Source organism: Heliangelus exortis, chromosome 10 (genome assembly GCF_036169615.1).
Source record: "Heliangelus exortis chromosome 10, bHelExo1.hap1, whole genome shotgun sequence".
Lineage (NCBI taxonomy): Eukaryota > Metazoa > Chordata > Aves > Apodiformes > Trochilidae > Heliangelus > Heliangelus exortis.
Window position 1 is genome coordinate 940,343 of NC_092431.1, and position 13,253 is coordinate 953,595.

Sequence of the window (13,253 nt, forward strand, 5' to 3'; positions counted from 1 at the left end):
AAAAACATCCAGCTTGGAACTGGAAACAAGGATAACAGCCTTATCCCAAAGGCTAATCTGTTGAAGCTGTAAGTGCCCAAAGACACAGGATTACAGCTGATTTCTCCCCAGCAGTAACATGATGGCTTGGAGCACTCTTCTTCAGCAAAATAAGCATCATTTTTTTTTTCTCTAGTTTTTCCAACTAAAGAATGCTGCCAGCTGCTCCACCACAAGACCCACTGATGGAAAGCAAGATTTTCAAGCTGCCCAGGCCAGAGGTGTCCCAGGAGCTTGAATTTTGGCAATAACCCTCCTCTCACAGAGCTCCACAGGTCTCAAAGCACTTTACCAGGAGCTCTGTTTCTCCTTCACCAGCTCTGGGGGGACATCTGAGGTGCTGGAGGTGAACTTGTACCTCCAGAAACCTCCCCCCAGGAATTCCCCTGGGGAATTTACAGCAGAGCATCCTCTGCCCCAAGAGCCTTCTCATCCTGGGCATCCTCAGAGCCATCTCTGACCCTGTGGAATCTGTTCAGGTCCATGAAGTGTTTGGTGGGTGCAAGAAACCCTTGGCACAGGTTTGAACAAGGAGAAGGGACTTGTGTGGAGAAAACTGGGAATGCAAAAGCAGCTGGAGCACTGATCCCTCAACAAACCCCTGGAGCTGGATCTGTCAGACTGGGGACAAGGGGCTGGAGGGGATGGGAGCTGCTGCAGCTTCAAAAATCATGTGAAAGCAGAGGAGCCAAGCTGTTAATTATTATTAATTAATTCAGTTAAGGACTCAAAGCCCTGCAGATTCGGGGTTGCACTGTGCCAGGGAAGAGCTGCATCCTTGGGAGAGGATGAGTTTGTAGATCTGCTGGAGGAGACCACGTTGGCTCCATCCTTCCCTCAGAGCCCTGCAGATGGGCATGGGGCTGATGTGAGGTGTGTGGTGGTCAGAAATCCAGCCTGTTTCTTTCCCAGCACAGGGCTGTAGGAAATACCCAGCCCCTGATCAAGTGGGACATCCAGACACCAGCAATCTCAGCTTGGGAAGAGGGAAGCAACACTTCCCAGCAGCTCTTTGGAGGATGGACACTTCCATTTAAGCTCCTGCAGAGCCCTGGGCTGAGTAAGTTTTGTACCAGGGTCCCTGTGCATTAGCACAAGAATGAGAAGGAAGAGGAAGGGAAAGGAGAGCTCAGCCCTGTCCCCACCCCCCTCCCCAAACACCACCTTCAACAGAGCCAAGCTTTGTTTCAATTGATCTATAAGAAAAAAAAACAAAAAAAACAACAAAACACAACAAAAAAACCAGCAGCAAGAGAGTAAAAGCTCCTCTTTTAGCTCTAATTAGTGCATTTGAGACGATAAAGTTACCGGAGGGAAGGGTTTCAAAGGCAGCTTGCATTTAGATCATTTAGTGCTCCATTTAAACCAAACAATCAAGTCACTGCGAGGTGAGGGTAAAAGCCCAAGCAGGCAGCATACTTACACTCGGGATATCCTAGGAGAGGTGGGTGGTTAGGAAAAGAGATAAGGAGGAGAACAAGTTACAAACCGAAGCAGCGGATCAGAGTATCACATCACCCTGTGGGCAGAGCTGGGCTGCCCAGGGAGGGGGCTGGGAGGTGGGCAAGGAGGGGAACAGAGGGGCCTGAAGCTCAGGTTGGGGCAGGGCAGAGTCCTGGGGGAGCTGGAGCTGGTGGGTGATGCTTGGAGAGTCCCCAGAGGGCCTGAGGATGAGCAGGGGGAGAGCAGAGGCTGCCCTGTGACACCATGCAGGAGAGGCACAAGGATGCAGGAGATCAGGGAACCACAGAGTGCTTTGGGTTGGAAGGAACCTTCAGGATCATCCAGTTCCATCCCCCTGCCATGGGCAGGGACACCTCCCACCAGCCCAGGGTGCTCCAAGCCCCATCCAACCTTCAGCACTGCCAGGGATGGGGCAGCCACAGCTTCTGGGGACTCAGCACCCTCACCCCAAACAATTTCATCCCAAGATCTCCTCTCCATCTCCCCTCTTGCAGCTCCAAACCCTTCCCCCTCGGAGGCTCCCATCCCTCCAGGCCCTTGTCCCAAGTCCCTCCCCAGCTTTCCTGGAGCCCCCTCAGGCACTGGAAGGTGCTCTGAGGTCTCCCCATAGGATCCTTCTCCTCTCCAGGCTGAACACCCCCAACTCTCCCCCTGGCTCCAGAGCTGCTCCAGCCCTCCCAGCATCTCTGTGGCCTCTGGATTTGTTTTTAGCATTCAGTTCTCTCCATGGATCCAAGAGAAGGAAGAAAGGAGAGGAGAGAAAGAAGTGAAGTGAGAAGTGAGAAGAGAGAAGAGTTCCAGTTTGAAGGGACCTACAAGGATCTAGTCCTGATCACTTCAGGGTGACCAGAAGTTAAAGCACATCATTAAGAACTTCATCCAAATGCCTCCTAACCACTGACAGCCTTGGGGCAGTTACACATCCCTGCAGATGAGAAGATTTCAAATAATTTGGGGGTTTGAGATCCACCTTTAGCATGGAATTCTGCTCTAAGACATGGAAAGCTCTGAGACCAACCCAAAAGGGAGACCAACCCTCAACCATTTTGATACTAAACCTGGGATTCAGTCAGTGGGATAAAATCAGATTTTTTTTTTTTTTCTCTTCAAGCTCCCAGGGGTTAAAGTTTTGCTCCCTGGGTCTGGAGGAGCTTCCTTCTCCCCAGGCTGCTCCATCCTGGCACCACAGGGGCTGAAAGGAGCTGCTAAAACCCAAAGTGAGATGGGGGTGAAAATGATCCCAGGGGTCTGGACCCTGCACTCACTTTTCCAGCAGGACGAGGGCTGTGGTCGGGTTCACACGAAGATATTTGCAGGTGGGTTGCCCATAATCAGCCAAGTACGTCGACCAATCCCACTGGATGAAGAGGTCTAAGAGCTGCAGCAGCCATGGGAAAGAAAAAAAAACCAAAGAGAAATAAGATTTCTAAAAGCTGGGGAGAGAGCAGGTGGTTTATCTGAAAGTTGGCAAAGATCCGGGGCAGGTGGTGTTAACCACACAAAAATGGTTTGCAGACCTAGTTAATTTATTTAATATAACTCAGCCAATATTTAATTATAACCTTCCTTATATTTATAAAGTAATTAATTAATATTTAATATTACTTTATGTATGGCTCTATTAATTTAGCCATCAGGCACTCCTGCTATGTAACTGTATTTTGGGGGTAAACTTGAGGATTGAGACACCCCAAGTGGGTGCCAAGGAACCCCAGAGCCCTGATGCCCTCAGCTATGGCAGAGGGGACTTTTGGGGTCAAAGACACCACAAATTTCTCCCATTCCCACATAACCCCTGGCACTGTTTGAAGCATGCCCTAAAGATTTCTCATCATGCTTGCTCCACCTCAGCATCTTCCAAGGGCTTTGTAAATGTCCCCTAATGGACATTCTCATCTTGGAGAATGCAGCTCCTGGAAAAGCCTGGGAGTCCCAGGTGGCCTCCAGCTTTTTGTTAGAGAAGCAGCCTCTGACCCCAGCAGTGGGGGAAGGAAATCCAGGGATTAATTCTGTGGCAATCCCTGCTCCAGACCCCCAACATCCCCAACTGAAGGACCCCAATTCCTCGTGGGACCCCCTCCATTGCTCCCAGGTGATTCGGGTGAGGAAGGAGCAAACTACAAGCCCAGGTTTCCAAAATGCCCTCTTCCCCCTGTCCCTCTGCATCCTTCTTTTCCTTACAACCCCAACAGGACCTCCCACGGCTTTCCCACACCAGGACCTCCCCAGCTGAGGATGTGTGAGGTGCAGCCTTCATCTCCATCAGCCAAACCTGGTGAGCTCCACGAGGGGGTTGTTTTCCCCTGCTCCAGCCCCCTGCCTGGGAGAGCTGCTGTCACCTCTCCACTGGGGGACAATCTGCCAAGCACAAGGACATCTTCATCGCCCTCCTCTGCGCGTCCCGGCGCCCACCACCAAATCCAAGGAGCAGGAGGACTATAGAAGCCCAATCCCTCTATCCCAAGGCCAAGCCAGGACTATAGAGGGTTCATTGTCCCCTCGTGTCTCCATGGTTTTTCCCGGAGACTCCCGCGCTGTTTAACACCACCATCCCGCCCCGCCAAGAAGGGGATTTAGCTCCTCCGAGACCTCAAGGTACAAAACAAAAATGTGCAACAAGATTCTTTTTGACTATGTAGGTCAGGGCAAAGAAAACAAACTGTCAGGAACAATCTCCCAAGCTGGCGGGGGGGATGGATTAGCCGGGACCTAAGAGGGCTTTTCCAACCCGCGGTCCCGCGCGGCTTTGTACGGAGGGGCCTTTGTGTTAACTGCAAACCCGAGTTGAACATCAGTGGCAGGAGGTTTGGTGGGTTTTTGGGTTTTTTTTCCTCCCCAAAGGGCACCTTCAAAAGACTATGATTTCACAGGCTCTTTTCATCCAGCCCAGCGGGGCCAAAACTCTTCCCTTGGGGTTTGTTGGCTGTTGGGGAGAAGCTGTGGGTTCTCCGGGATAAAGTGGATCCTCCTCCCTCCCTCTGCCCCAACACACCAAAGTCCAGGGGGGATAAATGTGCCTCTGGATAATCATAAATGAGCTACTGCCATAAAAAGTGCATGGCTGGACCTTCGAGGGGTCTCAGGGTGGGGAGATAAAACCCTGGGAGAAAGGGCCAAAAGAAGGAAAATAAAAAAGATGAATATTAGATTAGGAGAAGGTAAAATAAAATTGGAAGATAAAGTAATAATGCATCAGGGATGTGTTAGGAACAGGAGGCTGGAGGGGTAGGGGTGGAAGGGCAGAGAACCAGGGAGAAGCTCAGAGAATGGGCAAGGGCTTGGAGAAACCTCCCCTGCAGGTCATGACTGACCCAGTGTGGGGAGATTTCTAATCAAAAATCAGAAAAAACAATCTGGGGATGCTCAGCCCTTCCTTCAGGGCTCAAAACCAACGTGTGCCATGGCCACCAAGACCAGGGGACACGTAGGTGGGACAACACAGAGCCCTTGGCCTGAGAGCCATCCCCATCCCACAGCTCTGCTCCAGCTGGGTTCAACTCATCCAGGTTGGAGCAATGCAGGCACGAGGCTGCTGGGCTCTGCCAGCACCAGAGGTGTCCACCACACCTTCCCCTGTGATGGCACCAGCACAAAGGGATGGTTGGAGTTAATTATTGCAACATGGACCTGTTGGAACAGGTCCAGAGGAGGCCATGAAAATGGCCAGAGGGCTGGAGCAACCCCTGAGCTGGAGAAAGGGTGGAGAAATCCAGAGCAAGCCCAAAAGGGTTGTCAGACCCAGGGCAGTGGTTCCCATCCCCGGGGGGATCTCAAAGCCATGAAGATGAGGTGATGAGGGACACAACAGACTTGGCAGTGCTGGGTTACTGGTTGGAACTGATGACCTTGAAGGTTTTTTCCAACCCAAAAGATGCTATGATTCCAAACAAGCCCCCTCCAAAAAATCTGCTCCCACCTTCCCTGAGCGCTAGGCGGGCCAGGCTGTCCCCAGCCACCTCGTGACAGTGACAGATGGCCTGTGTATTTTACAACTGTTTACCCACATCCATCTTGTCAGTGAGGCAGGTCCGAGGACATCCAGGGCCAGCACCTTTGGCCCCTGGGGTGCTGGGGGGTGTTGGCCATGGCCATCCCTGCCCGGGCTCCACCAGCGCTCGTGCTCCTGCTCGAGGTCTTGCAGGAGGAAGCCTGAAGGCTCAGGGCAAGCTGTCTCGAAACAATTTATCTGTCACATAAATGTGGTTTTATTGGTTTTACTGTTTAAACTTTTCACCTCGGCTGCTAAATCCCAGCGAAGGGGGGGAAAAAAAAAAAAAAAAAAAAAAAAAAGAAGAAACAACAGAAAAAGGAAAGGAACGAACCTGCCTGTGCGGCGGCGCTGGGCTGCGGCGGAGCTGCCGGGGGAGATTCCAAATAAAATATGCAAATACCATTAATTCTTCAAACTACAGTCTCCTTTTCAAGGCTATAAATCAAACTTGACAGCATGTACACTGGGGGAAAAGGAGGAGTTGGGAGTGTGTGGGGGGGAAGAGTTTTCACGGGGATGATGTGAAAGCGGCAGAAGCTGCGAGAGCTGCAGCGGCGCTGCCTGCACGGAGCAGGGCTCTGGATTGCAGCTTCCCAGGGCATGAGGAGCTTCAGAGCTCCAGGAGCAGGGAGAAATTCACATCTGTAATTATCAAAATGAGGAAATGGTGAACAGTTCGAGTACACCTCTGAAAGGAAGGTCCTGACAAAAATAAATAAATTGTCTTTATGTACATAGAATCCCAGAGGGGTTTGGGTTGGGAGGGATCCTCAAGATCACCCATTCCCAACCCCCTGCCCTGGGCAGGGACACCTCCCCCAGCCCAGGGTGCTCCAAGCCCCATCCAACCTTCAGCACTGCCAGGGATGGGGCAGCCACAGCTTCTGGGGGCAACCTGGGCCAGGGGCTCAGCAAAGAATCCCTCCCCAACTGGAAGATGCTCTAAGGTCTATGAGCTCTTAATCAAATGATGATTCAAGACAGGGCAACCTTAGAAGGAAAGAATTAAACTGGGAACCAGTTCTCAGCCCTACCCCTTGGCAGGGGCCAAGAGGCACTTTCTCCCCCATTTCCCTCAGTTCCACCTCACAAGACATTTCCTTTCCTTTCCCAACTCAAACTCTTTAGAAATCTTTTTTTTTTCAAAGCAGAGGCATCTTTACACAGCCCTCACCTCAGGGACAGGGGAAGGATGGATGTAACTTAACTGCATGTTGGAGGCAGAGGGGACAGGGACACCTCAATGACTTTGCAAGCTTCTCCCTCCAGATGTGAAGTGGAAGAGGACAGGATGTTCCCTCTGATGTGAGATGACAGCTCTGAGTTTGGATGAGATTCTTCCAGCCAAGCCAGAAATAATGTAATGTGAATCCAAATGGATTCAAAACACAGTTTGCAACCTCTGCCAGCTCCCCTGGAACAAGATCAAAGCAAGCACCAGTGTTTGCACCCTTGCACCAGCAGCAGAGTGGGCTCTGCACAAACCCCAGAGGTGATGCATGGTGGCTAAAGAAGAGAAAGGGAAAGATGAAATAGAAAAAATGAACTCAGGTAAAAAAACCTTGTCCTACATGGGAGAAGTCAGGATGATGTTGAAGGGGAACTCTAGATACAGGATGCTGGCCTCAAGAACCTCTTCTCCCCTGCTCAAGCTAAAGAGATGAAGGTGAGGTGGTACCTTCCTGAATTCTCCAACTTCATAGGATACCTGGCTCTTCTTTTTCTCTCTTTTGGTCTCTTACTCAGAGACCAAGTGCTGGAGCTGGCCAGAGCCAGGCTAGGAGGTGGCAATGCCTTCTGCAAAGCATCAGCTGCTATTAAAAAAGTAACCCCAAGCCAAACACCATCCCCCAGGCACTGAAGGATGAAAAAGGGCAAAGATGACCTCAAGCTGGCATTGTCCTTCCATTGTCCCACCTAAAGCCATCTGGAAAAAGGGACAAGATGCTTCCAGTGGGACCAGAAAACACCCAGGTAAGAGCTGGTCCTGCCAGGCAGCTCTGTAAAAGCACAAGAAACCACTGAATCCAAACCAGTGCCAATTCCCAGTCTGCTCATTCCTAAGCTTCCCCACATCCCATCCCCATCACCAGTTGAGCAGCTCCATCCTCCAGCCAGTAAGAAATTGTTATGAAGCACAAAAGCCCAAAGAGCTTCCAGCACCAGCAGCCACAGACAAGCACATTCAAAATCATTTCTTTTGGTGAGGTTTCAGTGATGCCTCATGGGACAGGAATACTGAGAGAGACCCCTGAACCCATGGGGACAACAGCTTTACTGAGAAGAAAAGGCACCAGGAATTGGAAGATTCTATTTGTTCCTTTACTTGTAAAAGACAAAGAGTAAAAAGGTGGCCTAAATGAAAGATTTGTCACCAGTTTCACTGGAAACCAAGCTTTGCTCTAGGTACTGGATGTACTTTGTGCAAGGGGGTGGGGAACACCTGCAGAACCTGACAATTCACAAGCCAAGGTGCTGAACAAGCCAAGGGATTGACACACATGGAGCTCAGGGAAGGTCAATCTTATTTTAGGTGCTTACCAGACCTACCTGGTCTGAAGCCTTACCAAGAACTACCTGCAGTGAGAGAGGGACTTGGAGGAGGCACTGCAGACCAGGGAGTGCTGCCCAGCCTGCCTGGACCTCTCTGTAAGGCACATTTATGGCAAATGGGACAGTATGTAATGGACAAAAGTTTGAGGCCAACAAAGCCCTAACCTGTCCAGTCTGGATTATTTCCAAATTCATATTAATGCCTGCTAACAGGGTTTTGTATTTCTCACATCAGATTTTCACAGGGAGGTCTCCAGAAAGCTTTTTGCCTGCACTGCAGGCTCAGGAAAGTCTCCTGGCTTTCCAGCTGCAAATATTCATCATTTAATAGGAGGAAAACCTCTGGCTTTCCACCTGTGCTGGAGTCATACTGTAATTACACAAGGTGACTTTTCCACTGCTTCAGAAGATATTCCAAAGGTCTCGTGAAAATCTCCAGCAACCACAATTTCACCTAAAAAACCCCATTTCTGATGGTAACTCACTTCCACACTTAGAGTAGAAACAAAACCAATAAAACAAAAAACAAAAAAACCACCCAAAACTCCCTTTTGGGTTAAATACATCTTTGAGGAATCCACCTTCTCCTCCCAGCCTGTGAAATGAAACCACATGAAGGAACCAAGAAAGGTCGCTGGGCTTCAAGAGAAGTGATGCAAAGCAGCCCAAGAGTGGAGGGTGGGGACATGGAGGATTAGCAAGTTGTGTGACAGTCCAGAAGAGTCCTGGAAAGTCCCAACCCCAGCTTCACTCCCTCTCCTGCTGACCTGGATGGTGCAGGATGGTGGCTTCAGTTACTCACTGGAGCTTTGCCTGCAGGGATTTCTAGGAAAATCCCCAGTTTCTCTCCCCATGGCAAAGCACTGTGCAATGGCTGGGAAAAAAAAAAACAACAAACAACAAACAAACCCAAAACAAACCCAAAAAACCCCAACACCAACAACCAAAGCATGAAAATGATTTGGCAGAAAACCACTGGGGTTTCAATACTGCAGAATAAAATCAGCCGGTTCGAGTGATAACCACCCAGAAGGGGCAGAGGATTTTATGAATGGCCACAAGAACAAAAGGAAACCCTGCCCTGCTGGATTCATTTGCCAATTTGCACTCATAAAAATAATTCTTTAGACTCATCAAATTCAGCAGGCAGGTTCCCAAGTTCACATGGTGCTTCCTGCCCAGAGAAGACAACCGTATTCCTCCCCTCCAGATCCCCCAATCTCTGCCAGACAGAGAGACAATACAGGGCAGTGGCCAAAAGAAATGAAAGAGCCTCCAGGGACAAGGATTGAATAACACTTGGTGTTCCCATTTAACCACCACAAAGGGGGATTCATTCCCCAAGCAAAGATGTCTCCTCTAGAAGCATCCCCTCCAAGCTTCACTGGCTCAGACCTTTGGTGGGCACAGCCAGGAGGTGCAACCATCACTCTGGCCACAAAGGATGGAGCCTGTCCCAATGCTTGGGGTAAGGATCTGAGGTTATGGGGCATCAAATTTGGGATGCAATGCTTGGGAAGTGCTCAGGTTGCAGGTAGCACTTCTGAGAAGCGTTTCTGGTGCTGCCAAGTGGAGAAGAAGTGGTACAAGAGCCCCTGCTCACACCTTCAGGTACCCCTTGCATACAGGAAGATCTCAACCAGTCAAGGTGCATCCAGCCTCCTGCACTTCTCTGACTCCTCCTGCCTGACCCACACTTCAATATCAGCAGTTCCAAAGAAAATATAAAGAAATAACATGGAAAATCCCAATATCTCAGTGGCAGGCCAGGATGTTTCAGTATGGGAGAATTCCCAAGAGCAGAATACAGAGGAATGTGGGGCTGAGAGGGGAGAAAAGCAGAGATTCTCAAATTATGCCTGTACACAAACCACATAACATTACAGTATCAGAAAGGGTAAAAGAATAACTTTAAAATATCACTTTCCTAGGAGAAAATGTTCCCAATTAATTGACAGAGCAGGAAGCCACAGACAGAAAGGTTTGGGGCTGGGAGGGATTAATGTTCCCCATCCCCAGCAGCAAGTCCAGGTACCTGCAGACTGAGTAGGGTCTGTCCAGAAAGTAACTGGCTCCAACCTCCTCTCAGGGGGCTGCAGAGAGCCAGAAGCTCTCCCCTCAGCCTCCTCTGCTCCAGGATTAGCACCCCCAGGGCCCTCACAAGTTCTCCAGCCCCTTCCCCAGCTCCACTCCCCTCTCTGGACACTCTCCATCCCCTCAATGTCCTTCTGGTTCTGATGGACCCAGAACTGACCCCAGGATTCTAGGTGTGGCATCACCAGTGCCCAGCACAGGGGGACAACCACTTGCCAAGTCCCACTAGCCACATTACTTCTCACATAAGCCAGGATGCTTTTATCCTTTGGGAAGTCAGAGAAATCCATAATGTTTGCCCTAAACCTTTCCCACCACCCCTAAAGGCTCTGGCATCACCTGCCCAGGTACCAAACAGCACCAGGGGACCAGCACGCCACGATTTATTTTTCCTGTTGCTCATTGCAAGAGGAACACTTGCTGATTCCCAGCCCTCTGCAAAGTTGCTTTTTTTTTTCTTTTTCTTCTTTTATTTACACATTAAAAAAAAAAAAAAAAAAGTGGGGAGATTAAGATAGATAGATAAATAAATAAATAAATCAAGAGGTGACCTCCTGCTAACCCCAGCCAGTCTATGAGAAGCTGCTGCTGCTGCCTTCACCTCCCAATGAACTTTCAGATTATCTCAGACAAGATTCACCTTGCACTGAACTTGTACCCTGCGTGGCAGCACAGTCACCTACCCTTGATTAAACAGCACAGCTATAAATTTAATGAGCATTAGCAGCCCCTTCCTCCCCGGGCTGGGGGACTGATGGAAAACACCAGGAGCTTCCCTGGGATCTGGGCACCAAGGTGGGCAGGAAAAGGAGAAGCAACTATTGGAAGGGTAGAGGGCAGCTCCTGTGTGTGCAGTGAGTTGTGTCTGGGCTCAGTGGGAGAGAGTGGATCCCTGGAGGGTTTCATGGAATGGTCACAGAGGGTGAGGGGTTGGGAGGGACCTCAAAAGGGCATAAAAAAAAAAAAAAAAAAAAAAAAAAAAAAATCCAACAAAAAAAACCAAACCCAAGAAAAAGGCAAAAGAAAAAAAAAAAAAAAGCCCCGAGGAGCACCAATGGGTCCCACAGTCCCTTCACCCAGCAGGAAACCTTCCTAAACTCTGGCTGCCCTCTTCCTGCCAACCCTGGCAGCCCATCACCCTCCTCCTCTTCCTGCCAGCACCCAGGGGTGAGCTCAGCACCCACACTGGTGATCCCTGCCCTGGGGTCACCCAGCCAGGGGAGAGCATCTGGGTGGTAATATGGATAAACTCCAGTTCAAGTGCTTGAAATACCTCCCTTGGTGGGTTTTTTTAACCTTTTTTTTTTTTTTTCTTTTTACTTTTTAACCCTCCAAACTAATCTGCCCCTCTCTTTCCACGATGACTTCCTCCTTGCCCTCAGAGGTTTTGTTTAGCAGGTCTATTGTTCTCAGAGAGCCTTGCCCTGGGGTCCAATTTGATGGTGTTCTCATTTTTCCCCCCCTCTATGTAACTGATGCTTATTTCTTTAAGCTCTACTGTAAACAGAAAACACACTGCAGTGCCCTTGCCTGGCTTTGCAGGAGGCAGGCTCAGACCTGGAACTACTTCTTTTGGGTTTTGTTTGGTTAGTTTTTTTGTTTTGTTTTGTTTTTTACATATATATATATGAATGAAAAAGATTGAGCTTGCTTACTTCCAAGATTCAGACACCTGTGGGATGTGGGAGGATGGTACCCGTGGGTGGTCCAGGCTCAAAGCAGGGCAGAGACACCTCCAGTGCTGGCTTTGCTGGAAAAAATCACCTTTTTCTGCTTGCAAGGATGGAAATGTGCCCCTTGTCTAATGCTAAACCTCTCCCTTGTTGGTTAGGGGCAGGGGCTGAGGGACTGAGCAGCATCATTAGGAGCTGACATGAAGCTGAAGCTCAGGATGCAGCACCAAGGAGACACTTAGAGCAAAATGGGCATTTTTTCCCCCATTTCATGTCCTCGTGGTTCCTCTCCATGCTGGCTGCTACACCAGCCTCCCAGGAAAGGAAAAAAGGAAAAAAAAAGGAGAAAAAAAATGTGGGAAAAGGAGTAAAAGATGTAAAGAAACACAAAAAAAAAAAAAAAAAATGAGGTAAAAGGCAGAAAAGTAGCAAGAACAATAGTAAGACCAAGAATAAGAACACTACTACTATTACAGCTAACAGTAATAATAGCAATAATAACAGTAATAATAATAATACCAAGAAATTTCATGTAGAACTCATTTCAGAGCAGGGAGATTTGCCAGAGCAGATGAAACCTCACACACTGAACCTGAACCTGCTCAGGAATTTGCCACCCAGGTTTCAGCCCCAGCCTTTTGGTTCCAGGTCTAACAGACCCATTACCTCCCATCTCCTTCAGCATGACCACAGCTGGTGAAACCCCCCCAAAAAGCAGCAAGACCTTCAAGAATCTGCCCAGCTGACACCACCTTAGCCCACTCAAGCCTAAACCAAACACAGCTCAGCTTTAAGCCCAGCCTTAGGGGCTTTGTTTGAAGCTGCGCATCCCTTTTTCTGGGCAATTAAAAAAAACAAAACAAACCACCGAAAAACCCCCAAAAACCTGAGGGCTGAGTGCTGGCACCACATGCCACCACTCTGGGTGATTTCCTTCTATTGAAAGGTTTGCTTTTTCTCAAGCTTTCCATGCATTTCCTTCGCCCTTTTGCTGCCTCATTCAGTTCTTTCCGCCCAGCCGGCTGCTCGCCCTTTCCTGTGCTCCAAGGATGGTGCTTGAGGAAGTATAAAACGGGATAGATTTGTCTTTATTTACACCAAGCTGTTTATTTTCTTTCTTTTTCTTTTTTTTTTTTTTTCATTTTATTATTGTTTGATAGGAACATAAAGCAGAAGCCCAGCCAGAGGCTCCCAACCAAAGGGTTTCTCGCAAACTTCCTTTCGGTTGCTGTAAAATTTTTGTGGGGTTATGAACTCCTTAACCAAACAGCTGAGGTCATTGTTAGCAAAAATCATCCAGAATGGAAGCTGCTCTGCAGGAAAGGGAGCTGAGATGGTGAACAGCAAAACCCATGGCAAAACATCTAAGAATCAAGAGTCTTGCACGTGTTCACAGATTCCCAGACTGCGCTGGGATGGAAAGGGACTTAAAGCTCCTC

General features: G+C 49.1%; 1 protein-coding gene across 4 annotated transcripts in view; it reads right to left on the reverse strand.

Moving 5' to 3' along the window:
* The window catches only part of EXOC6B (exocyst complex component 6B), a 244,157-nt gene that overhangs the window by 6,480 nt on the left and 224,424 nt on the right, over positions 1 to 13,253 (reverse strand). For all 4 annotated transcript variants that reach the window (XM_071753121.1, XM_071753120.1, XM_071753125.1 and 1 more), the window contains one exon: positions 2,769 to 2,881. In XM_071753121.1, coding sequence (XP_071609222.1) covers positions 2,769 to 2,881 — 113 coding nt within the window. The remainder of the gene's footprint in view (positions 1 to 2,768; positions 2,882 to 13,253) is intronic.